At 37.5% G+C, this 25,903-nt stretch overlaps 1 protein-coding gene across 1 annotated transcript in view; it reads left to right on the top strand.

Annotated features, from left to right (window-relative positions):
• The window catches only part of MAGI2 (membrane associated guanylate kinase, WW and PDZ domain containing 2), a 1,351,041-nt gene that overhangs the window by 745,790 nt on the left and 579,348 nt on the right, over nt 1-25,903 (top strand). Inside the window, exon 3 of the mRNA XM_044920220.1 lies at nt 24,756-24,875. Coding sequence (XP_044776155.1) covers nt 24,756-24,875 — 120 coding nt within the window. The remainder of the gene's footprint in view (nt 1-24,755; nt 24,876-25,903) is intronic.

The raw sequence follows: 25,903 nt of genomic DNA, 5'->3' as shown, positions 1-25,903 counted from the left end.
TGTCTTACATTAAAGTAATATTACTCATTATAAACATTTTCACACCATTATATAATTATAAATGTCATTTTAATGGGTGCTTAGTATTCAATTTATTTATATACTATCATTTACTTTAAAGCACCACAGTGGAGAAAGAATACAACAAATACTTAAGTATAGCCCACCAAGTTACAATAAATTTTATTATTTTCTTAGCTTTGCTCAGATCTTTATATTTTTAATAAAACATTGCAGATACAGTTGAATCTCCTCCATCATACCCTTCTTCATATTTCCTTCTTGAATTCATTTTCCCTCTCATCAGTAGTCCAGAGGTATGACTCTACTGGGTTTGGTGTTTATAACTGCACACATCTCTTCATACTTACGCTGTATGACCAAATTGTTCACATCTAAAAACTTAATGTTTGCTAAGGGTTTTAATCAGGAGATTTTGGATTTTGTCAGATATTCTTTCCATATGTTTCTGATTAATTTTTAAAATTTTTTAGGCAATATAATGAAATCTATTGATTGGTTTTCAAATGTAAAAGTAGCTTTGCATGCCTGTTACAAATTTCACTTGGTTGTGATACATTGTCTTTTTTACATCTTGCCGCATTCTATTTGCTAAAATAATGTTAGGAGTTTTTGTATATGTATTCATGAGGGATATTATTTTTTTATTTTTTTAAAAGATCTTATTTATTTGACAGAGAGAGAGACAGCGAGAGAGGGAACACAAGCAGGGGGAGCGGGAGAGGGAGAAGCAGGCTTCCCGCTGATCAGGGAGCCCGATGTGGGGCTCGATCCCAGGACCCTGGGATCATGACCTGAGCCAAAAGAAGACATCTAACGACTGAGTCAGCCAGGCACCCCTCATGAGGGATATTAGTCTATAATTCTCTTATATAATTCTGGCCTTGCTTTAGTATTAGGGTGATGTTGGCATTGTAAAATGAATTGGATAGAATTGCTCTTCTTCAGTCTTCTCAGAGTGTGTAGAATTGGTATTATTTCTTTCTCAATGTTTGGTACAATTCACAGCAAAGCTATCTGGCCCTGGAGTTTTCTTTGAAGGATAGCTTTTAACTAACAAACTCAATACACACACACACATAGAGATACATATTTATACTATTTGGGCTATGTACGTATTCTTAAATTTGCTTTGGTTGTATCAAAGAATTTGTCTTATTTCATCTAGGTTGTCAAATTGATTGGCCTTAAATTTATTTGTAATATTTCATTAATAAACTTTTAATAGGGCGTGGAGCCCAACATGGGTCTTAAACTCACAATCCTGAGATCAAGACCTGAGCCGAGATCAAGAGTCGGACTCTTCACTGACTGTGCCACCCCGGCACCCCTAAACTTTTGACACCTTGAATCTTTAGTTGTTTTACTTTTTTCATTGCTCATCTGGGTAAGTTGTGTCATCTTTTCTTTTTTGAGATCAGTCTGGCTATCTGGCTAAAAGTTTATTTTATTGATCTTCTCAAAGAACCAGCTGTTGGTTTTATTGTTTCTATATTGATTTCTGTTTATTTTATTGACTTATACTCTGATCTTTATTATTGCCTTTCTTCTTACTTTGGGTTTAATTTGCTGTTGGAGGAGGTCATCAAGAAGATGTGACCACAAGTTGACTTGTGAGCGGGATCCAGGCAAGCAGAGGCTCCTCACCCCTCCTCTTGTCCTTGAAATGTACCTTCTGCACACAGTTCCCACACTGGGAGCCATTTTCAAGGAGCAGCATTTGAAAGAGTAATGTGTTGTTGAGACCATTTAGATGGTATATGTAATTGAACCCAGTTAAGGCCTCTGTATAAACTCTTAAGATTCTGGCTGGCAGGCACAAAGATCTACTTGTCTTGCGGCCACCCTCCTACGTAAGTTCTCTTGCTTATTAAACCTGCCACCTATGAATCTGGAGTGGCCTGCCTCTTTCTTCCATCTCTCTTTGCCCTCTGTGTGTAGGGGTCAGTTTTCAAACCAACATTAACTCTTCTTTTTGTAGTGTTTCAGGTCATTGATTTGGGACCTTCTTTCCTTTCCTTTTCTTTTTCTTAAAGATTTGTTTCTTTATTTCAGAGAGAGAGTGCCCAAGCAGGGGGGAGGGGCAGAGAGAGAGATTAGAAGCAGACTCCCTGCTAGACGTGGAGCTGGACATGGGGCTAGATCCTACAACTCTGAGATCATGACCTGAGCTGAAGTCGGACGCTTAACAGACTGAGCCACCCATGAACCCCTCTTATTTTCTAATAGAGATATTTTGGATTATAACTTTCCCTCTAATTCTTGATTTATTACCATCCCACAAATTTTGATGTGTTGTGTTTTCATTTTTACTTAGTTCAAAATAATTTATAATTACTTTTTTTTTTTTTACATTTCTTCCTTGATCTATGAGCTATTTGGAAGTATAATGGAAGTTATTTAGTTTCCAAATATTTAGGGCTTTTCCAGATGTTTTTTCTGTTACTGGTTACTAACCCAATTTTATTGTAGCCAGAAAACATTGTTTTTATGATTTAAACCATATGAAAATATTGAAACTTGTATGACCCAGATATGGTCTATCTTGGTAAAATTTCCATGTGCATGCAAAAAAAATGTGTATTCTGCTGCTGCAGGTGAAGTATTCTATAAATGTCACTTAGGTTAAACTGTCAGGTAGTGTTGTTCACAGATCTGTATCTTTACTGATTTTCTGTGTACTTGTTCTACCAGTTATTAAAGATGGGTGTTAAAATCTCTGACTATAATTGCAGAATTGTCAATTCTTTTTGTGGTTCTATGTTTTTGCTTCATGCATTTTGAATCTCTGTTATGGATATATAAACATTTAGGACTTTTGTCTTCTTGATGACTTGACACTTTTCTTATTATGAAACGACCTTCTTTATTGCTGTTAATATTCTTGCTCTGAAATCTACTTTTTCTGTTGTTACTGTACCATGCTGGCTCTCACTTAATTACAGAAGGGCATATGTTTTTCAGACCTTTCACTTTTAACTTTTTGTTGTTGTTCTGTTTAAAATGTGTTTCTCGGGCGCTTGGGTGGCTCAGTTGGTTAAGCGACTGCCTTCGGCTCAGGTCATGATCCTGGAGTCCCGGGATCGAGTCCCACATCGGGGTCCCTGCTCGGCAGGGACTCTGCTTCTCCCTCTGACCCTCCTCCCTCTCCTGCTCTCTGTCTCTCATTCTCTCTCTCTCAAATAAATAAATAAAATCTTAAAAAAATAAATAAATAAAATGTGTTTCTCTCAGGCAGCATATAGTCAGAGGTTGCTTTTTAATCTAAAACTGATGATCTCTGGTTTTAAATTGTATATGCGTTTTTAGAGGTTGCTTTGGGCCTTGTCTTATATACATCTTTAACTTTTCATGTCAGCCATCAAGTACTATGCCACTTCCCATATACTATATTCCCCTCCCCCAGCCTTTGTACTAACTCACTGCATGTTATAAACCCCACTATGTATTGTATCATTTCTGCTTTAAATCATCTATCTTTTAAGGATATTACAAATAATTTTATATTTACCATTTTCAGTGCTGTTTTGAAATAATGGTTTTATAGGAGGCTGTGGTTCTCTATATCTTAATAACGTGAAGCCTCCTTGATGATGGAATTTTTTTTTCTTTTTTCTTTTGTCTTTCTGGCAGCCAGTGTAGGCACCAAATAAATATTTGTTGAAATTTTTGTAATGTGATTTGTAAAAGGCACATAAACTCTGAATAAGTAAAATTTCATCCAATTCTTAATATTTTGCAATTTCTCTAGTTTGAGGAAATTATTTTTTCTTCTGCTGAGAGTTCTATTACATTTCTTGTACAATGTTTGTAGCTTTTCAGTTTTACAAATTTGGGCTTTTATGTCCAAAGATATCTCTCCTTTGTGCTCCCCAGCTACTTTCTCATAGTTCTGAATTATCTTCCTCAATGAACTTACCCTAACTCAGCAACAGTTTAGAGAATGCCTTACTTCCCCCTACTTCTCCAGAGGATATTTGGCTCCTGGCTTTTTTATGCTCTCCTATTGCAACACTTGATCTGAATGTCCTCTGAATGATGGCTTCCCACCTCCCATTCACCCAACACACTCCCCACCCCATTCTGGCCCTCTGCTTCCATCCATTTCTCATGACAAAATCTATTTAGAACATTTCATGTGGGAGAATGGAGTACCCTATTACTTATGATACTGGCCTTTGCAGCCAGACTGACTGGGTTTGAATCCTGACTTGGCCACTTACCAGTCCTGTGACTTAGGCAAGTTACTCAAGCTGTAAAATGGATAGAATGCTACTCATCTTATGGAGTTGTTGTGAGAAGTTAAAGCGCTAATGCATGCAAAGTGCAGAGTACAGTGCCTCACCAAGTTTAGGATTCAATAAATACTAGCACATACTGATATTATTTACACAAATAAACTTCTCATACAATACCTTACTTTGCTATATTTATCAGTCATGTCTTTCTTCTTTTTTCTAGTAGATAACACTCATTCTCAAACATTTCATATGCATGTGGATAAAGGGTAAGTTTGTATAAAAAATAGAAGTTTTCAAAAATGTATTACTGAATATATTAAAAATTAGCAGACTGGGGCAGAGCAAGATGGCGGAGGAGTAGGAGACCTGGATTTCATCTGGTCTCAGGAATTCAGCTGGATAGGGATCAAACCATCCTGAACACCTACAAACTCAACAGGAGATCGAAGAAAAGAAGAGCAACAACTCTCTCATCAGAAAAGCGACCACTTTCTGGAAGGCAGTACGTGTGGAGAAGTGAATCCGAGGCGATATTCGGGAGGATAGAGGGCGGGGGAGGGGCGTCCGTCAGCTACTTCTGGCAAGTGATAGAGCCTCGGAGCACAAAATCGGAACTTTTAGAAGTCGGCTCCACTGAGGGACGTCACTCTGGTGGCTAAGTGGGGGGTGGAACCCTCATGGGACAGTGTGATCTCAGGACCCTCGGGGTCACAGAAAGACCGGGGGTGCCTGAGTGCAGGAGAGCTCCCAGGTATCAGAGCGGGGAAGCTGGCTGCAGAGACAGAGCCGAAATGTGGGCTCTCAGCTCGGGGTTGCCATAAACCGTGATCCATGGCACAGTCGGGCCACTGCTCCTCCAGCAGGGACCTAACAAGTGGCAGATCCGGGGAGACTCACCTTCTTCCCCTGGGAGGAGAGGTGCGGGAGCGCACTGCAGGGATCTGCTGGGTTTGGAGACTACGTGCGGGGTCGGGTTCCAGAGATAGAAACACTTGGTCACAGCCTGGGTGAGCACAGAGTGCAGCCGGAGACCGGGGAGACGGGAGTGACTGACTGCTTTTCTCTGGGGGCTCACTGAGGAGCAGGGCCCCGAGTTCTCGGTCTCTGGGGCAGAGATTGGGAGGCCGCCATTTTCACTCTCCTCCTCAAAGCTGTACCGAAAGCTTGCAGGGAACAAAAGCTCTGGAGAGCAAACCCGAGCAGATTACTTAGCCTGGACCAGCAAGGGCGGGGCAATTCTGCCTCCAGCAAAGACATTTGGGAACCATGGCAACAGGCCCCTCCCCCAGAAGATCAGCGAGAACAGCCAGCCAAGACCAAGTTTACCAATCAATGAGAACGGCAGAACTCCAGCGCTAGGGGAATAATGCACATAGAATCCATGGCTTTTTTATCATGATTCTTTAGTCTTTCAAAGTTAATTTTTTTTAACTTTTTTTTTTTGAATTTTTCTTTTTCCCTTTTTCAGCCAACACCTTATCAATACCTTTTTTAAAAAAATTTTTATTTTTCATTTTTAAGAGTCATATTCTATCCCTTCGTAGTAGTTACCCGTATTTTTGGCATATATACATAAGTTGTTCTCTCTTTAAAATTTTGAGATACTTTCTTCTAACAGATCAAAATATACCCTAAATCTCTAGTGTATGGTTTTGTTCTGCTCTCCTGCCTGATCACATTCTATCCCTTTTTTTTCTTTTTTTTAAATCCTCTTCTTTCTTTTTTCAAACAACTTCTTATCAATTCCTTTTATAAATTTTTTTATAATTTTCATCTTTACAGTCATATTCCATCCCTTCATCATATCAACCCTTATTTTTGTACATATATAAGTTTTTCTTTCTTTAAAATTTTGGGAGGTACTTTCTTCTAACAGACCAAAATACACCCAAAATCTAGTATGTGGCACGGATCTATGCACGAGCCTGATCATATTTGATCATATACTGTTTATTTTGTTTTGTTTTGTTTTTGTTTTTATCTTTTTCTTTTTTCTTTCTTTCCCTTTATTTTCCCACTGCTTCGGGTCTTTTCTGATTTGTTTAGAGTATATTTTCTGGGGACATTGTTACCCTGTTAGCATTTTGTTCTCTCATTCATCTTTTCTCCTCTGGACAAAATGAAAAGACGGAAAAAATCAGCTCAACAAAAAGAACAAGAGGTAGTGCCAACTGCCAGCGACCTACTCAATACAGACATTAGTACAATGTCGGATCTAGAATTCAGAACCATGACTTTAAAGATACTAGATGGGCTTGAAAAAAGCATGGAAGTTACTAGAGAAACCCTTTCTGGAGAAATAAAAGAACTAAAATCTAACCAAGTCAAAATCAAAAAGGCTATTAATGAGGTGCAATCAAAAATGGGGGCACTAAATGCTAGGATAAATGAGGCAGAAGAGAGAATCAGTGATATAGAAGACCAAATGATGGAAAACAAAGAAGCTGAGAAAAAGAGAGATAAACAATTACTGGATCATGAGGGCAGAATTCGAGAGATAAGCATTACCATAAGATGAAACAACATTAGAATAATTGGGATCCAGAAGAAGAAGAAAGAGAGAGAGGGGCAGAAGGTATATTGGAGCAAATTATAGCAGAGAACTTCCCTAATTTGGGGAGGGAAACAGGCATCAAAATCCAGGAGGCACAGAGAACCCTCTCAAAATCAATAAAAATAGGTCAACACCCTGACATCTAATAGTAAAACTTACGAGTCTCAGAGACAAAGAGAAAATCCTGAAAGCAGCTCGGGAGAAGAGATCTGTAACCTACAATGGTAGAAACATTAGATTGGCAACAGACCTATCCACAGAGACCTGGTAGGCCAGAAAGGACTGGCATGATATATTCAGAGCACTAAATAAGAAAAATATGCAGCCAAAAATACTCTATCCAGCTAGGCTGTCATTGAAAATAGAAGGAGAGATAAAAAGCTTCCAGGACAAACAAAAACTAAAGGAATTTGCAAACACGAATCCAGCCCTACAAGAAATATTGAAAGGGGTCCTCTAAGCAAAGAGAGAGCCTAAAAGCAACAGAGAACAGAAAGGAACACAGACAATATACAGTAACAGTCACCTTACAGGCAATACAATGGCACTAAATTCCTATCTTTCAATAGTTACCCTGAATGTAAATGGGCTAAATGCCCCAATCAAAAGACAGAGGCTATCAGATTGGATTAAAAAACAAGACCCATCGATATGCTGTCTGCAAGAGACTCATTTTAGACCCAAAGACAGCCCCAGATTGAAAGTGAGGGGGTGGAAAACCATTTACCATGCTAATGGACACCAAAAGAAGGCTGGGGTGGCAATCCTTATATCAGACAAATTGGGTTTTAAACCAAAGACTGTAATAAGAGATGAGGAAGGACTCTTAATATGATACAATACATTAACTAACCTATTTTTATTGATTTTGAGAGGGGTTCTCTGTGCCTCCTGGATTTTGATGCCTGTTTCCTTCCCCAAATTAGGGAAGTTCTCTCCTTCCTACTTAAAGGGTCTATCCAACAAGAAGATCTAACAGTTGTAAATATCTGTACCCCTACCATGGGAGCAGCCAATTATATAAGGCAATTAATAACAAAAGCAAAGAAACACATTGACAACAATACAATAATAGTGGGGGACTTTAACATCCCCCTCACTGAAATGGACAGATCATCTAAGCAAAAGATCAACAAGGAAATAAAGACTTTAAATGACACACTGCACCAAATGGACTTCATAGACATATCCAGAACATTCCATCTCAAAGCAACAGAATACACATTCTTCTCTAGTGCCCATGGAATATTCTCCAGAATAGATCATATCCTAGGTGACAAATCAGGTCTCAACTGGTACCAAAAGATTGGGATCATTCCCTGCCTATTTTCAGACCACAATGCTTTGAAACTAGAACTCAATCACAAGAGGAAAGTCAGAAAGAACTCAAATACATGGAGGCTAAAGAGCATCATACTAAACAATGAATGGGTCAACCAGGAAATTAAAGAAGAATTAAAAAAAATACATGGAAACCAATGAAAATGAAAACACAACTGTTCAAAATCTTTGGGATGCAGCAAAGGCAGTCCTAAGAGGAAAGTATATAGCAATACAAGCCTTTCTCAAGAAACAAGAAAGGTCTCAAGTACACAACCTAACCCTACACCTAAAGGAGCTGGAGAAAGAACAGCAAATAAAGCCTAAACCCAGCAGGAGAAGAGAACTAATGAAGATCAGAGCAGAAATCAATGAAATAGAAACCAAAAGAACAGTAGAACAGATCAACAAAACTAGGAGCTTGTTTTTTGAAAGAATTAACCAGACTGATAAACCCCTGGCCAGACTTACCAAAAAGAAAAGAGAAATGACCCAAATCAACGAAATCTTGAATGAAAGAGGAGAGATCACAACCAACACCAAAGAAATACAAACAATTTAAGAACATATTATGAGCAACTCTATGCCAGCAAATTAGATAACCTGGAAAAAATGGATGCATTCCTAGAAATGTATCAACTACCAAAACTGAACCAGGAAAAAATAGAAAACCTGAACAGACCTATAACCACTAAGGAAATTGAAGCAGTCATCAAAAATCTCCCAAAAAACAAAAGCCCAGGGCCAGATGGCTTCCCAGGGCAATTCTACCAAACATTTCAAGAAGAATTAATACTGATTCTTCTGAATCTGTTCCAAAAAATAGAAATGGAAGAAAACTTCCAAACTCATTTTATGAGGCCACCATTACCTTGATCCCAAAACCAGACAAAGACCCCATCAAACAGGAGAATTACAGACCAGTATCCTTGATGAACATGGATGCAAAAATTCTCACCAAAACACTAGCCAATAGGATCCAACAGTACATTAAAAGGATTATTCACTACGACCAAGTGGGATTTATCCCTGGGCTGCAAGGTTGGTTCAACATCCGCAAATCAATCAACGTGATGCAATACATTAACAAAAGAAAGATCAAGAATCATATGATCCTCTCAATAGATGCAGAAAAAGCATTTGACAAAATACAGCATCCTTTCTTGATCAAAACTCTTCAGAGTATAGGGATAAAGGGTACATACCTCAATATCACAAAAGCCATCTATGAAAAACCTACAGCGAATATCATTCTCAATGGGGAAAACCTGAGAGCTTTCCCCCTAAGGTCAGGAACGCGGCAGGGATGTCCACTATCACCACTGCTATTCAACATAGTATTAGAAGTCCTAGCCACAGCAATCAGACAACAAAAAGAAATAAAAGGCATCCAAATCGGCGAAGAAGAAGTCAAACTCTCACTCTTTGCAGATGATATGATACTTGGGTGGAAAACCCAAAAGACTCCACCCCAAAACTGCTAGAACTCATACAGGAACTCAGTAAAGTGGCAGGATATAAAATCAATGCACAGAAATCAGTGGCATTCCTATACACCACCACCAAGACAGAAGAACAAGAAATTAAGGAGTCAATCCCATTTACAATTGCACCCAAAACCATAAGATACCTAGGAATAAATCTAACCAAAGAGGCAAAGGATCTGTACTCAGAAAACTATAAAATACTCATGAAAGAAATTGAGGAAGACACAAAGAAATGGAAAAACTTTCCATGCTTGTGGATTGGAAGAACAAATATTGTGAAGATGTCAATGCTACCTAGAGCAATCTACACATTCAATGCAATCCCCATCAAAATACCATCCACTTTTTTCAAAGAAATGGAACAAATAATCCTAAAATTTGTATGGAACCAGAAAAGACCCCGCATAGCCAGAGGAATGTTGAAAAAGAAAAGCAAAGCTGGCGGCATCACAACTCCAGACTTCCAGCTCTATTACAAAGCTGTCATCATCAAGACAGTATGGTACTGGCACAAAAACAGGCACATAGATCAGTGGAACAGAATAGAGAGCCCAGAAATGGACCCTCAAGTCTATGGTCAACTAATCTTTGTCAAAGCATGAAAGAATGTTCAATGGGAAAAAGACAGTCTCTTCAACAAATGGTCTTGGGAAAATTGGACAGCCACATGCAGAAGAATGAAACTGGACCATTTCCTTACACCACACACAAAAATAGCCTCCAAATGGTTGAAAGACCTCAATGTGAGACAGGAGTCCATCCAAATCCTAAAGGAGAACACAGGCAGCAACCTCTTCGACCTCAGCCGCAGCAATTTCTTCCTACAAACATCGCCAAAGGCAAGGGAAACAAGGACAAAAATGAACTATTGGGACTTCATCAAGAGAAAAAGCTTTTGCACAGCAAAAGAAACAGTCAACAAAACCAAAACAGAATGGGAGAAGATATTTGCAAATGATGTATCAGATAAAGGGCTAGTATCCAAAAATCTATAAAGACCTTATCAAACTCAACACCCAAAGAACAAATGATCCAATCAAGAAATGGGCAGAAGATATGAACAGAGATTTTTCCAAAGAAGACATCCAAATGGCCAACAGACACATGAAAAAGTGCTGAACATCACTCGGCATCAGGGAAATCCAAATCAAAACCTCAATGAGATACCACCTCACAGCAGTGAGAATGGCTAAAATTAACAAGTCAGGAAATGACAGATGTTGGCGGGGATGCAGAGAAAGGGGAACTGTCCTACACTGTTGGTGGGACTGCAAGCTGGTGCAACCACTCTGGAAAACAGTATGGAGGTTCCTCAAAAGGTTGAAAATAGAGCTATCCTACGATCCAGCAATTGCACTACTGGGTATTTACCCCAAAGATACAAATGTAGGGATCCAAATGGGTACGTGCAGCCCAATATTTATAGCAGCAATGTCCACAATAGCCAATATGTGGAAAGAGCCAAGATGTCCATTGACAGATGAATGGATAAAGAAGATGTGGTAAAAATACACAATGGAATATTATGCAGCCATGAAAAGGAATGAGATCTTGCCATTTGCAACGATGTGGATGGAACTGGAGGGTGTTATGCTGAGCGAAATAAGTCAATCAGAGAAAGACATGTATCATATGACCTCACTGATAGGAGGAATTCTTAATCTCAGGAAACAACTGAGGGTTGCTGGAGTGGGGGGTGGGGTGGGAGGGATGGGGTGGCTGGGTGATAGACACTGGGGAGGGTATGTGCTATGGTGAGTGCTGTGAATTGTGCAAGACTGTTGAATCACAGACCTGTACCTCTGAAACAAATAATGCAATACATGTTAGGAAAAAAAAAAGGGGGGAAGAATGAAGGGAGGGGGAAATTGGAGGGGGAGACGAACCATGAGAGACAATGGACTCTGAAAAACAAACTGAGGGTTTTAGAGGGGGGGATGTGGGAGGATGGGTTAGCCTGGTGATGGGTATTAAAGAGGGCACGTTCTGCATGGAGCACTGGGTGTTATGCACAAACAATGAATCATGGAACACTACATCAAAACCTAATGATGTAATGTATGATGATTAACATAACAATTAAAAAGTGAAAAAAATAAAATAAAAAACAGCAGACTGTTTCAGCTAGAGAAAGCCCTCTAGCTCTGTTATTTTCAATATTATACTGGAATTCAGTGCAGAATCAAATATCTTGAGTTGCTTAACCCAAAATAATTCCTCTTTTCTTTGTCTTATTTTCATATATTATGCTAGTTTTTTGGTCCTAAATTTAAAGCTTATATGCATTTGTATATTTTTCACATACAGCTTTATCATGTAATTGCTCACCTTTATATCAGATAATAACAATTTTCTTCTCAAATATAAAATGTGAATGTGACTATTACTTCCTACTATAAATAAAGTGAAACTTAATTTGCATGGGAAACGTGTAGCTTACATATGGGCTATTACAAATAGAACATGATAAAATTTACATGAAAAGTTTAGAAGCACTTAGAGTCTCAATACTTCATGTCTGTATTAAATGTCTACTGAATTGTACATAGTCTGCTGAAGCATTGCTATTGTAGTTATACCTCAAAATGGCAGCAAGGTCAACAAGATACCATTATTTTTCACCCAAAGATGCACCCTCAGTGCAATACGTCCAGCATGGAGAAGCTCATTTACTACTTTACTTATAGGAATAGATGTGTTTCTGCTTCTGCTGCAGCATCACAAAATGCATAGATCCTCTTGCAGTTATGCATTCAGGTTAGCTCAAATATTGCTTAAGGATAATCTGTCTTGCTTCTTGAGAGCCAAATATCTATGTGCCTTTCTCAGAGTTTTTTTTCCCCTTTTTGCTTCTGTGTATTAGAAATCTACCTGGTTCATTATGTCTTGGAAACTTTTCAAAGGAAAAATGGACATATATGTGAAATGTTACACTTAATACTGGCCATGCTATCAGAAGTGGTCATATTTTCCTGCATATTGAGATTTCACGTGCTAACATTTGAGTTGCATCTTGTTGGTTTACAAGTATAAGTCTAGGAGGTAAGAGCATCAAGACACAAAGGATCGAAAAACCTAAAGGGGTAGGCAAGCTATCCTTGCAGATCAAATTCAGCCCACTGCCTTGTAAATAAAGTTTTATTGGAAAACAGCCATGCTCATTCATTTATCTGTTATCTGTGACTGCTTACATTTATAATGGCAGAGGTTAGGAGTTGCCACAGAAAGAGTATGGCTGGCAAAGCCCAAAGAAATAGTTGCATTTTGGGGAGATAAAGAGCTACATAACTTTGTTCCAGTACTTTAAATTTACATGCATTGTTGATTTTGATACGGATTTGTTAATGCCCTGCAGCCTAGTTGGCCAGCCTTCGCCTTTCTAGTTTTCTCAAATACCAGACTCTTTGTCCCTTCTTCTAGAAGACAGTCCTTAATACTTGGGTTTGAAAGTCAGAGGACTATCAATGATAGGACTTTCACCCTATTACATATTAGCTCTCCAACTTTTCATGGTACTTTCAGGTAGGTTTCTGAGTCAGCTGCTGGACTGATGATGTTGTCTCTCTTTTGCACTTTGTCTCAATTAATCCTGGCAGATAACTTTGTTTTCTTGTTCTCTATAAAGGAGGGAAGGATCTATCTAAAATGACAAGTATTTTGGGGGCACCTGGGTGGCTCAGTCATTAAGCGCCTGCCTTCAGCTCAGGTCATGATCTCAGGGTCCTGGGATCGAGCCCCGTATCGAGCTCCCTGCTCAGGGAGAAACCTGCTTCTCCCTCTCCCACTCCCCTGCTTGTGTTCCCTTTCTCACTGTGTCTCTCTCTGTCAAATAAATAAATAAAATATTTAAATCACAAGTGTTTTCTCCAAAGGATCTAATATTTATTTTGATAATTCACTATTAATTCAATATCTAGTGCCAGAAGTGCCTTAATTAGCATTCTTTTGAAATTCCCTTAAAATTTTATTTTGTATTTTTAACTCATAAAACTTCTCTTAATCTCTCATGATAATTGCAACCCTCAGAAACACTGGCCTGAGAGTCTATAGAGCTGAAGATGTTTGTTACCAAATGGTTTTATTCTGATATTTTTATGTAAAAATTTCCAACAAAGGTCAAAAATGATTATTTGACAGCACCTAATATATATTCCTCTACCATGTACCACTTTTAATTTGCTGTCCAATGAAAAAGGGAACACAGTTTCCTGGAAAGGAGATCACAGTGTCCTGGAGGCTATGATAATTGCAAAGAAACAGAGTCCTCCCATCCTTCAAACCAAAGGGATCACATAGATCTAGGCTACAGGGCTGCTGGCTGCATGTCTGATGTTTAAGTCTTAAAAAGCACCTCAACCAGCTTACTTAGTGGGTACCCATTATATTTCCTTTCTCTTTCCTCCCTTATTCTTGTCTTCTCTCCATAATTTGACATACGTATACGGGAGAACCTCAATAAATAAAGGTTGATCACTCAAATACGTGACTTATGCCGTATAATCTGAAAAGCATTTCGATGTTTTGAAATCCCTGAGTAGTTAACTGCCTTCTTACCTTCTTGTGGATTTTCTGGTATGCTATAGACTCTGTATTCTATCATCTACCTTGGGCATTTCAGAATATAGAATGCCGTAGAGACATATGGTGATAGTAAAAGTTAATGTCATTGCAAGAGTCTAATAGAGAGAAAATGATAAATTTATGATCCAGTAAACCTTCTGTGTAATGAAGATCAAAGAATTGAGTGTCCCTGCATTGCTCAGAGGGCTGGCTGTATCTGTGCAATTTAGTTCTGGCCCAAATTAATTTTACATGAGGAGAGTATAAAAGCTTCAAACTAAATATATATTGTTTCTATAAAAAGTCACTGATCTTTCTTTACTTTTAGCTCAGTATGTAATCTTGAAACATTATCTGTTAAATACTAAATTAGGGAATCAAAAACCTCTTTTTATTAATCCTATAGAATGCCAGATATAGAACATAGCTAAATTAAATATTGAAGAATTAAAATCAAAAGTTCAAAACTGAATTAATTGGTAACAAAAGGGGCATTTGTCTTCTTTCATTCTCTTAAGAATTTCAGGAAATTAATAGTCAGTTCAAGAATCCTGAGATTATGGTTTGCTACCATATTTTATAAGTGAGAGTCCAGTGTCCCTTTACCCTATCCCTTTATATATTGTGAGAATGGATCAGAAACCAAGAATATAACTGTTTAGGAATCTGATTTTCCTTGGGTGTGTCATTTCATCTTGTCATGTCTTTGTATCCATGAGCAGTGGATTATTCTAGATTGTAAATGCAAGTGACATAAAGGCAGAGCTTCGATGGAGAAAAGAATTGTGCAGCTAAAGTTTTCTCAGCAAGCCAGTGAGAGGATAAGATGGACTTTGGTGTGAAAGAATGGATAAAATTCAGGTTATTAACTCTTTGTCACCAAAGTAGTGATGATTCAAATGCTATGCAATTATGAAATCATTCCCTTTGCCCTAGCTTTTCCCCAATGTGTGGATGCTTGTGTGTCAGCAGTCAGGGATGTCTTGGTACTGTCAATAATTAAGTATGATCATTGAGTGTAGGAGCCTTAAAATTGAAAATGTATATACATGCATCAGCTTCGAAAACAATCACTCTGAACATTGCGTATATTTTTAAAATAATATATATACATATTTAAGACTTATTTATTTTAGAGAGAGTGTGTGGGGGGGGGGAGGGGTGGAGGAAGAAAGACTCCACTCTCATTGTGGAGGACCCCCATGCAGGGCTTGATCTCATGATGCCCTGAGCCAAAGCCAACAGTTGGACGTTTAACCAACTGCACCACCAGGCATCCCTAATAGCATATATTTTTTATTTGAGTATAGTTGACACACAGTGTTACATAAACATTGCCTATCTTTCTTAGTATCATGGGTTTTGAGTTCCAGTGACAGGGACAATAAGATAAAGTAGGAATTTTGAATGACATTTCTCACCTCTACCCCTTGTTTTCTCTAATGTTTACACCAGGGACATACTTATATAAGTGAAATCATGGAAGTGATGTAAGGATATATTTTTCTAAATAATTTGTTCCAACAGAGAGCTTTATGGGTACTAATTCCACCATGCATGCTGCCAATCCCCTGATTGAGTCTGATTAGTATAGTTGTAGGCAAGCTGTAATTTAACATTTAGTGAATCATATACCTTGGCATAGAGAAATAATAAGATGTTATTTTGTCTTGCTTGTTGGAGATCCCCAAATTTCTCATTTGTGTCTTCTTTTTTTTTTAATTACTACCATAATATTTTCTTAATACAAGAAATTTTCTGCATCAGATACTTGTTTTTCCTTGCCATATTATCACTTACCACTCCTGGTGAGCCACATTCAAGCCTCCTATGTCTTTCAGGATTTAAGCCATATTGTTGCATACATAGGACCAAGATGGTTTATTTTACTTCCAGTAATAATGAAGGTTATTTATAAGCAAACATAAATGGGGATTTGTCCATTATCTTCCAAATTCAATTAACTTCTAAGAGAACTATGGAAAAGCAACGTGCAGTAGCATTAAGAGAGCATTGCAGGGCTCCAGTATACCTCTCATGACTGTTCACCTATCCACCAGGAAATGAAGAATGGCTTGTTTCCTCTGAACCCACAACACGGCTATCGATTACTTTAGGGTGAATGCTAAGGTCACAAACCACATACTTTATGAGTTGTTGTAGTTGAATGGATAATGAAGTTTCATATTGCTTTTAGTTTGGGTTTCCAGAGATCTGAGCGAGCTTAGAGTGGTGATTCTCTCATCATTGTCCCCGGACTGGCAGCATCAACAGCACCTGGAAACTTGTTAGAAATTTAAATTTTCAGGTGTCACCCAAGATCTACTGAATTAGAAACACGATCTGTGTTTAACAAGTTCTGCATGTGATTCTGATGCATCCTACGTTTTAAGAACCATTTGTTTGGGTATGATACTGCCTCAGTCCAAACTGTTAAGATGTAAAACAGTAATTGGTACCGTATGGGACATTAGTCTGAACTTGTATATCAGATATATCCAAGGAGAGGTTTCTTCTTCAAAAACTTCTGTGTCTGAAAAATACAGAACATTATTAGCTATGCCAATGCAACTTTATTTATTTTTTAAAGATTTTTATTTATTTATTGAGGGAGAGAGAATGTTAGAGAGCATGAGGGGGGGGAGAGTCAGAGGGAGGAGCAGACTCCCTGCTGAGCAGGGAGCCCGATGCGGGATTCGATCCCGGGACTCCAGGATCATGACCTGAGCCAAAGGCAGTCGCTTAACCAACTGAGCCACCCAGGCGCCCGCCAATACAACTTTAAACAATAGTTGGCAGCATGCTATTTTAGAGGATAAGGGAGTTTTGAAATAATTACTGAAGTTTAGAGCAATATACTTTTAAGAAGAAAAGTCAAAGTTACTGGTATTTTGCAAATGGATTTGTCAAATATTTAATATTTTATAAAATATGCAGTGTTCTATTGAGGCAGTAAATACTTCTTATACCTAATAGGTGATTAACTGAACCAAATTGCAGGTTTTGCTTTTTGACCTTAACCCAACCCTCCCCATTAGCCAATAGGAAATCTATAAAGCTCACACTGCTTTATAATCTATCATGTGGAATTTAGTGACCCAAATTATTTAATTTGCTTTGCTAACTTTAGCTCTGTGTCTGTATAAAATCATACTTCTGGACTTTATTTGATTGAAAATGAGTGTAATAAAACCCAAGATCTAAGCAGATTATATAAAAATTGATTAGAGGCATTGGCCAAGGAATCTCCTGAATGTTTTTATTGGAAGCACACACACAAATCTGGTGATGGTGTTCACACTTGCTAATGAGTAACTGACAAACTAAGGAAGTGTCTTCAGAAATCTAAATTAATTAAAGGTCGAATCCAGAGGAAGTCACTGTAGCTGTCAAGATTTATTTTCTTCAGCTTGCAGTTGAGAAACACCAGGAATAAAGAGAGAATGTATTCAGAAACATGCTTAAGAAAATAATTCAGTTTCTCAGATTCTCACACAGTGCCCCATCTGCTTAGAACACATTGACTATTAATGATTGATTCCAAGTCCATTTCTTTAGCAAGTGTGTATGGGGTGCCTACGGTGCAATGGACACTATAGAACTTTTAGCACACCAAAAGAGATTACAAGAGATGACTGCACTGACCATTATCTAGGTAGTAATACTTTTCTATAATCCAGTAACTGCTTTTTAAAGTACTTTACTAAAATTAGAACATATCTGAAGGCTGAGGCAAAATGTGCTTCAGAATTACGTTTACCACAAACATCTTGCTCTTTCCTTACTAAGACAAAAGGAGCAATGTTCCTTCATTTCAAAAGTAGAAAAACAATTTTAAAAAACCCAGTTGCCATGGTAACAAAATGACCAGTGGCCTTGATGTGCTTTCACTATGTATCAATAATAAGCTAACCATTTGGGAGCATTCATTCTCTTCAGACATGTCTTTTGAGCCGAAATGCTATATGCTTTTATTAACTCGTGTTATTCATACAGTACTTAATTTAGCAGTTATTAAATAAGTTGTTTTTTTAAGAAATGAAGCAATAGGAGATAAAGCCTCAATTTGGTAACATTCTCTCCATTCCCTTTCTATTTATTTTTTCTTTGGAGGAGTGGTCCAGGAGAAAGAGAATGAAATCTATAAACCATATTCTGGATAATAATTTTATTTTGGACTTATCTAAACACTACTTAGGAATGTCCCAACAAAATATAGAAGAGCATTAAAAGAAGATGAACTTTAACTTTTAGCTCTATGATTCATCATCTGAACTTCCTCTCTTATTCTACCTAGCTTCCACCCTATTCTTAATGCTGGGGGATAACTTGTTACTGCTGAGTGTTGCTTCACTGTCACCTCTCGATTCATAATCATTTGAGTTGGGAAAGTAACTATAATTATTTCAGCATAAAAATAAGGTAAGTAACTGCTTCAGGAAATTCAACTTAACTATTCCGCCAGTCTAGATATGAATTACCGTTAGCTTCAGATACCCATCGTACAACACTTCATCACATTTCACATTATTTGCCTTATTTCTAGAATCTTATTTCTTTCCAAAGGGGTGTTTGTAGATCACCAATTGCTTTCTCTTTATTTAACCAATTGCTTTCTCCTTCTGGGGGCCAGTTGATTTAACAACAACTAATATCTTTTTTCCTGGATGAGTAGATCTGAAATCATGCTTTCTGACTCTTGTTGTTGAAGATCCTATGCCAGTGGGTAAAATTAAATGACTCACTAATCAGGTTTTATGAGCGCTTTCACATTTTTCAGATGATTCAGCAAATGGTAGGAAACTTCTTGCAACCTAGTCCATAGACTCTACTGGTTCTAAATGTCTGCTAACAAAAGACAAAACACCCTGTATGTAGTGACTGAACCATTGTGTCTCACATTTTAGCATGTTAATCAAGGGAAATGGATTTGTATCTCAACTTATGTTTCTTCCTTTTTTTTTTTAAATATTTTATTTATTCACCTGAGAGAGAGAGAGAATGCACAAGCAAGGGGAGGGGCAGGGGAGAAGCAGACTCCTTACTGAACAAGGAGCCCGACTCGGGGCTTGATCCCAGGACCCTGGGATCATGACCTGAGCCAAAGGCAGACGCTTAACCGACTGAGCCATTCAGGCACCTCTCAACTTACGTTTCTTTATACCCAGACAATAACCATGGTGACCTGAGTCTTTAGGTATAAGAACTTTTTATTTTTAAGAAGTGTTAGTGTGAATGAAATTAATTTATTTAAAACTTTAATTATAGTAGATTCCAAAAGTAAGATACCATCAATGATGTCTGTTAGAATTGTATTATTCTTAGTAGTACTATTAATATTACTAAAGAGGAGTGCAGTCGTATTACTATAATGTTCGTGTTTTTACTTTTTCTAATACCCTTTCATATGTATTATTTACCTCATTGCAAATGACAACTGATGGTCAACTACATGATGTTCTATTTTTTTAATTTAAAAAAATTTTAATTCCAGTTAGTTAGCATACAGTGTAATATTTCAGGTGTGCAATATAGTGATTCAACACTTCCACAGTATCCTGTGCTCATCATGACAGGTGCACTCTTTAATCCCCATTGCTTATTTCACCCATCCTCCCACCCACCTCCCCTCTGGTAACCATTAGTTTGTTCCCTATAGTTAAGAGTCTGTTTCTTGGTTAGCCTCTCTCTCTTTTTTTTTTTCCTTTTGCTCATTTGTTTTTATGTTTCTTAAATTCCATGTAAGAGTGAAATCATATGGTATTTATCTTGCTCTGACTTATTTCGCTTAGCATAATACTCTCTAGCTCCATCCCTGTCATTGCAAATGGCAAGATTTCGGTCTTTTTTTTTTTTTTTATGGCTAAGGAATATTACATTCATTATATATGTGTGTACTACATCTTCTTTATCCATTCATCAATCGATGGACACTTGGGCTATTTCCCTAATTGGCTATTGTAGATAATGCTGCTATAAATATTGGGATGCATGTATCCCTTTGAATTACTTTTGTATTCTTTGGGTAAATATCTAGTAGTACAATTGCTGGGTCATAAGGTAGCTCTATTATTAATTTCTTGAGGAACCTCCATACTGTTTTCCAGAGTGGCTGCACCAGTTTGCATTCCCACCAACAGGGTGAGAGGGTTCCCCTTTTTCTGCATCCTTGCCAACATCTGTTGTTTCCTGTGTTGTTAATTTTAGCCATTCTGACAGGTATGAGGTGATATCTCATTGTAGTTTTGATTCATATTTCCCTGATGATGAGTGATGTTGATCATCTTTCCATGTGTCTTTTGGGCATCCGTATGTCGGGGTGCTTGGCTGGCTTAGTCAGAAGAGCATGTGACTCTTGATCTCAGGGTCATGAGTTTGAGCCCCACCTTGGGTGTAGAGATTACATAAAAATAAATATATAAATAAACTGAAATGATATTTTAATCCAGGACAACATATCTAAATTATTAAAACAAAAATAGAATGCAAATGTTCTGAATTCCAACTTTGAAAACCTTTCTGCTACACCATGCTTCCACTTCCCTTTTTAAAAACATGGGGTGGTATAATACTATGTAAATCTATTTCCAGCTAAACCTCTTTGAGGGAAAGTTTCAAAGCATGCATGGCTAGAAGGATGGTGGTGACATTAAGAGAGGAACAGTGTAGAGAAAATATGTTTTCATTATGATATTTTCCTGAAATGCTGAGTCAGATTTGTCACCCATGAGGATGGAATAAACTCTTTTTCAGGCATGAAAGTCTCAAAAAATGTAGCTGCTATGCAACCTTTGATAGAAAGCTTCTGACAGATGTGCTCTGCCAAAATGAGGAACTAGACCACAAAAAAAGACATGGGACCTGGGAGAGAGCAGTACAACATAGAAGAGGCAAAGTGAATGCCCGGGATGATGGTGAAAGATGATCCCAGGATGGCGGCTGTGTCGTAGGACAACATAGTCTGGATTGGAGCAGGCTAGAAGCTCCAGGAGTGATTTCTTCAATACGATAAACATGATGAAATATCAGATATGCTTGTATATGTTGAAAGTCAATTTATCCAACAAGGAGGGAGTTAATTAATTGAATTATCTATTAATATATGGAAAATTGGAAATGGAAACATTAAATCTAGAGTAAATGAAAGTTATGCAAGAAAAGAAAATTAGTACACTACAAGGTTCAGCTGGAATAGATTTACCTAGTATTATTATGGTAAACATTAAATAGTAATCTAAACACAAGTTTGTTCTATTGGGAATATGGGAGGAGGTAAGAAGGAGGAAGTGATGTGTAGAAGTGTGGGCAAAAAAGAGCTAAATCCTCACTTTGCTTTACTAAGAAATCAGGAAATAATAAAGTAAACAAAGAAACAAAAACAAGGGACATCTTAAATAAATTTTAAATGTATGGAAGTAAAAGAATCAGCTAAAAGAGTTAAAAGTCTTTGCATTTGGGTAAAGGAAGGGTGTGGGGAGTGGTGATGACAGTACGCTTTTATTTAAACACTGAACTCTGTAGAATGGTAGAATCTTCAAAATATCTGTATATTTAACTCTGATTTAAAAAAAGAAAAAAACAACTGAACTGCAAGAAGGCAGAAGAGAAGAGATTTATCTTAGCAAGATAGATGGATGATTCCAATTAAGGGTGAAGATAATGCAGAAAAGGAAAGTACAAATTAAGAAACTTCAGGGAATTTGACTTCAGATTATCTCTTACTTTACCAAAAAGAAAATGAGCTAATATCTTCTGCTGAAAGTCAAAGCAGTTGAATATTAGAAATGGTAAGATTATCGTAGAGAGGGAAGATGTATAAAAAGATTACCAAGCATCAGTAGTATCCAACTGATATTGGATAACCTGAATTTGTAGGGTGCTTTGTTAGTGCATGCTCATGGTTTTCTGTAGCAACTACAGTCTATGAACGAAATATCCAATAGTGAACTTGGGAGCTTATTAAGAGTTGGGAAATGGTGAAGATGAGCCAAAGGAGAGACAAGATTCTAGGTTGTTTCCAGCCCTTTAGAATTTAGAGAGGCAAATGAAGCCGTATTTGGGGAACACCAGGGAAATTAGAAGAGATCAAGAGACTGGGGGTTATAATTATAAAGAAGAAGAGAATGAAAAAAAGAGGATGTGAGATGGATGTCAAAGATGGGAATTGCAGGGGCGCCTGGGTGGCTCAGTCATTAAGCGTCTGCCTTCGGCTCAGGTCATGATCCCAGGGTCCTGGGATCGAGGCCCACATCGGGCTCCCTGTTCTGTGGGAAGCCTGCTTCTCCCTCTCCCATTCCCCCTGCTTGTATTCCTTCTCTCGCTGTGTCTCTCTGTCAAATAAATAAATAAAATCTTTAAAAAAAAAAAAAAGATGGGAATTGCAGCATTTAGGATTATAGTGTAGAATTTCTTCAAGCCATAATGAGGTAGGTGAGCCCCCAGTCCAAATAAGCAGCCAGCGTCAAGCAGGTCCATGGCAACAGGTGACACTGATATAGCCATTGGGAGTCTGTATCCCCAATGCAAGAGCTCAGTCACATTATCCTCAGGTGCAATGTAGAGATGGAAAACCTACCCAGTGAACCAGAGTACTGATGGTCCTCCCTAAAAATCACAACCACAAACACATTCACTAGAGTTTGACACAGGCAAGCAACTCCGGTCAAGAAGCAGACCTGGAAATTGCCTTCAAGCATGTGGTCCTGTGCTCACATTGTGCTAGGAATGCATTCCCATGCTGCAAGCTGTTAATTAATCAAAGTGTGTAGCTTCTGAAATATGCAGATAAATTAGGAAGGAAAATTGAATCTTTGTTATGTGATTTTTCTTAATGATTAGAGTGTGTTCTAAATAAACAGAAAAACAAATTGATTACCAAAAACTATGTTAATGTGCTTTTAATTCACAAGGGTTAAGCATATAAAAGTCAGGATATTGAAAATTAAGGTTCTCATAGAAACATTAATTTGACAACATTATGCATACTAGGTGTGGGAGGTTTGTATTTTATAATATGAAAGCAGTAAGAAATATTGCAAAATGTGGCTCAGCTAAACAAATGAAATAACAAATTTAGGGGAAAGTCATTAAGTGTGATCATGGAAAAAATTGTTTTGCAACCTCCAAAGAAGGGTTATAAAATTTAATTTTAGGAAATAATGCCTTCAAATCTTTTTAAAAAAATGTTTTCAATGGAAATTATTCATTTTTATAAAAAAATCAATTTCCCTAACACATTGTATGTTCTGACATGAGTTTATGCCTTTCATTTGCAGCTCAGATTTGATTCTAATAGACCAAAAGAAGAGCTGACTGGCTATTTTCATGGCCTTGTTCATAAAGATTTCATAGACTGAAAATTAAATGTAAGGGTTTAAAATTTTTTTTAGTATACAGAGAATATGGAGGAAATTTTAAATATGAAGAAGCCTGCCAGTGTACTAATACTTGCTTCTATATTTGACCTCTGTGTATTTCTGTAAACTATTTGCATATATGGATTATGGAAATTGCAACCTGATCATACAAAATGTTTTATTTAGGTAGCACAGAAAAAAGAAAAGAACTTAAGGTATGTTCAGAGAAGGAAGTGCACAAGAAAACAAACCTACAGCCTTTACTATGTCTCTGTTTTCATTCCTGCCTCATGCACTGGACAGCAGGTCTGGAAGCTTGAGTTCTCCAGTACGGCTGCACTGAGCCATAGGTGGATGTTTCTGTCACTTGACCCCAGAGGCTGCATTCATTCTATAGGAAACAGGGGTGGTGGACCCATGAAGCGACTCCTTGGAGCATGTCACTTCCCAATTCAGTCAGAACTAAAGGCAAGAAGGAAGGAAGGAAGGAAGGAAAGAAGGATGAAAGGGAGGGAGAAAGGGAGGGAGGGAGGGAGAGAGGGAGGGAGGAAAGAAGGAAAGCAGGCAGACAGGCAAGCCAGAAGGAAGGAAGGAAACTATTACTAGCATTATAATACTACCTCAATTATCACCAATTCCAACTATATAATTAATTTTAAGTAATAATAAAGATTTTGTGTTCCTTTAAATCAAATGTAAGTTATTTTTTGGTGCAAATTAACAAATGAAAACCAAAAGTACCCTCACAAAGGAGCAGATTATAAAAATATAAAGATAAACCGACATGCTGCTAACATTTCTATTTTCCATTGTATTTTATGCCATAGCAAGGCAATCTACAGTACAATAAAGGTTCATTCATAGAAGTGAGATATGTAAATTCCTGAGCTAGCAGACTCCTGGCCCAGTATTCAAAACGCCCCTTCAAAAAAGGCACAACGGTCTGCATTTTTCACTAGAAAAAATCTATGCAACCACATTCCATGGCAATGAACTCTTTATAAGCTTGATGAAGAAAAATACTTTGTATACTTACTTTAATCTTTACCCCCTGTTATTTTCTGTTTCCAAACAAACAGAAGGACAAATGCAAACTGCCAACTCGCAGGATGTACAAACAAGTGTTATTGAATATTCAGAAGTATGGTGGTATTTCTAAAGTTCAACAACAAATCACTTAGAGTCTTTCTTTTGTTTTTAAATTTTCCTTATTCAGGCACCACAAGGCCACATAAGGAGGGTGAGGTCCCTGGAGTGGACTATATTTTCATCACCGTTGAAGATTTTATGGAATTGGAGAAAAGTGGTGCTCTCCTAGAAAGTGGGACTTATGAAGGTAAGCACAGCTCTACTGCTAAATGTATTCGTTGTTGCATCACATTTTTCTCCTTTGATTGAGATGCATTAGGACACCAGATTACCAACATGCTACTCTGTTTGGGTTGAGAGCTTTAATGAAGTCATTTCAGAAACATATTTGCTTAAAAAAAAAAGTTAAGCTACATCTGGATTAACTCTACTCTTCAGATGCCAAGAGATATGTATATATCCCCTGAAGTAGGCTTGGGATGGCATCCTGAGGCTAAACTGTGTGTGCTCTTCCAAATAAATTATCTTCATCTCTGGAGCATCTCAGGGCTTGAGTTCCAGTTCTCTCATTATCTCTGTGTAGTTTTCTTCAGTTTCTTCACTGGCCTTCACTTGCCTCCCATGCAAAATGATGAAGTAGGAAAATATGATCTCTGCATGCTCTCCAAACCTCTGGTCTAATAGCAAGTCTCCTTGTGTACCCAAATCAAAAATGAACAGTAAATGACACTGAAAGCTTGAATGTGGGAAGTACGTTTCAGTGGAAAGAGCACTGTAACATGAGCCAGAATCTGTCTCAGTTCCAAATCTGGCTTTATTACTTAACCACTGTAAATACTAAATAACCCAGTTAGTGTCTGTGAACCTCAGTAGAATTAGCTGTAAATGGGGAATGGTAGCATTGAAAAATATAAATAACATGTTGCTATGATCACATTTCTACCTTTAAGTGACATCTACATGCATATAGTTTATGTCTAATGAAATTATGTATCTGTGTATGCATAAAGAAACTTTAAAATGATATGACTAAAAAAATGGTAGAAAACACTATTTTTATTCATATTTCACAGTTATTGTATGTCTGAACTATATTTATATATTTGTTATTAACTTGAAAGATGAATCTAGTTTTACTGTACTATAATTAATAATGAGTGATACTAAAAACAAAACTAATAATATATACATTGCTGCTTAGTGCATAAAATACCTGAGGTCTACCATCAGCAAATAAGTTGGGTTTGGCCGTCCACTTCCCCCTTCATTTACTTG

The sequence above is a fragment of the Neomonachus schauinslandi genome, chromosome 12, assembly GCF_002201575.2.
Source record: "Neomonachus schauinslandi chromosome 12, ASM220157v2, whole genome shotgun sequence".
Taxonomy (NCBI): domain Eukaryota; kingdom Metazoa; phylum Chordata; class Mammalia; order Carnivora; family Phocidae; genus Neomonachus; species Neomonachus schauinslandi.
This window is presented reverse-complemented; position numbering and strand designations above follow the sequence as displayed.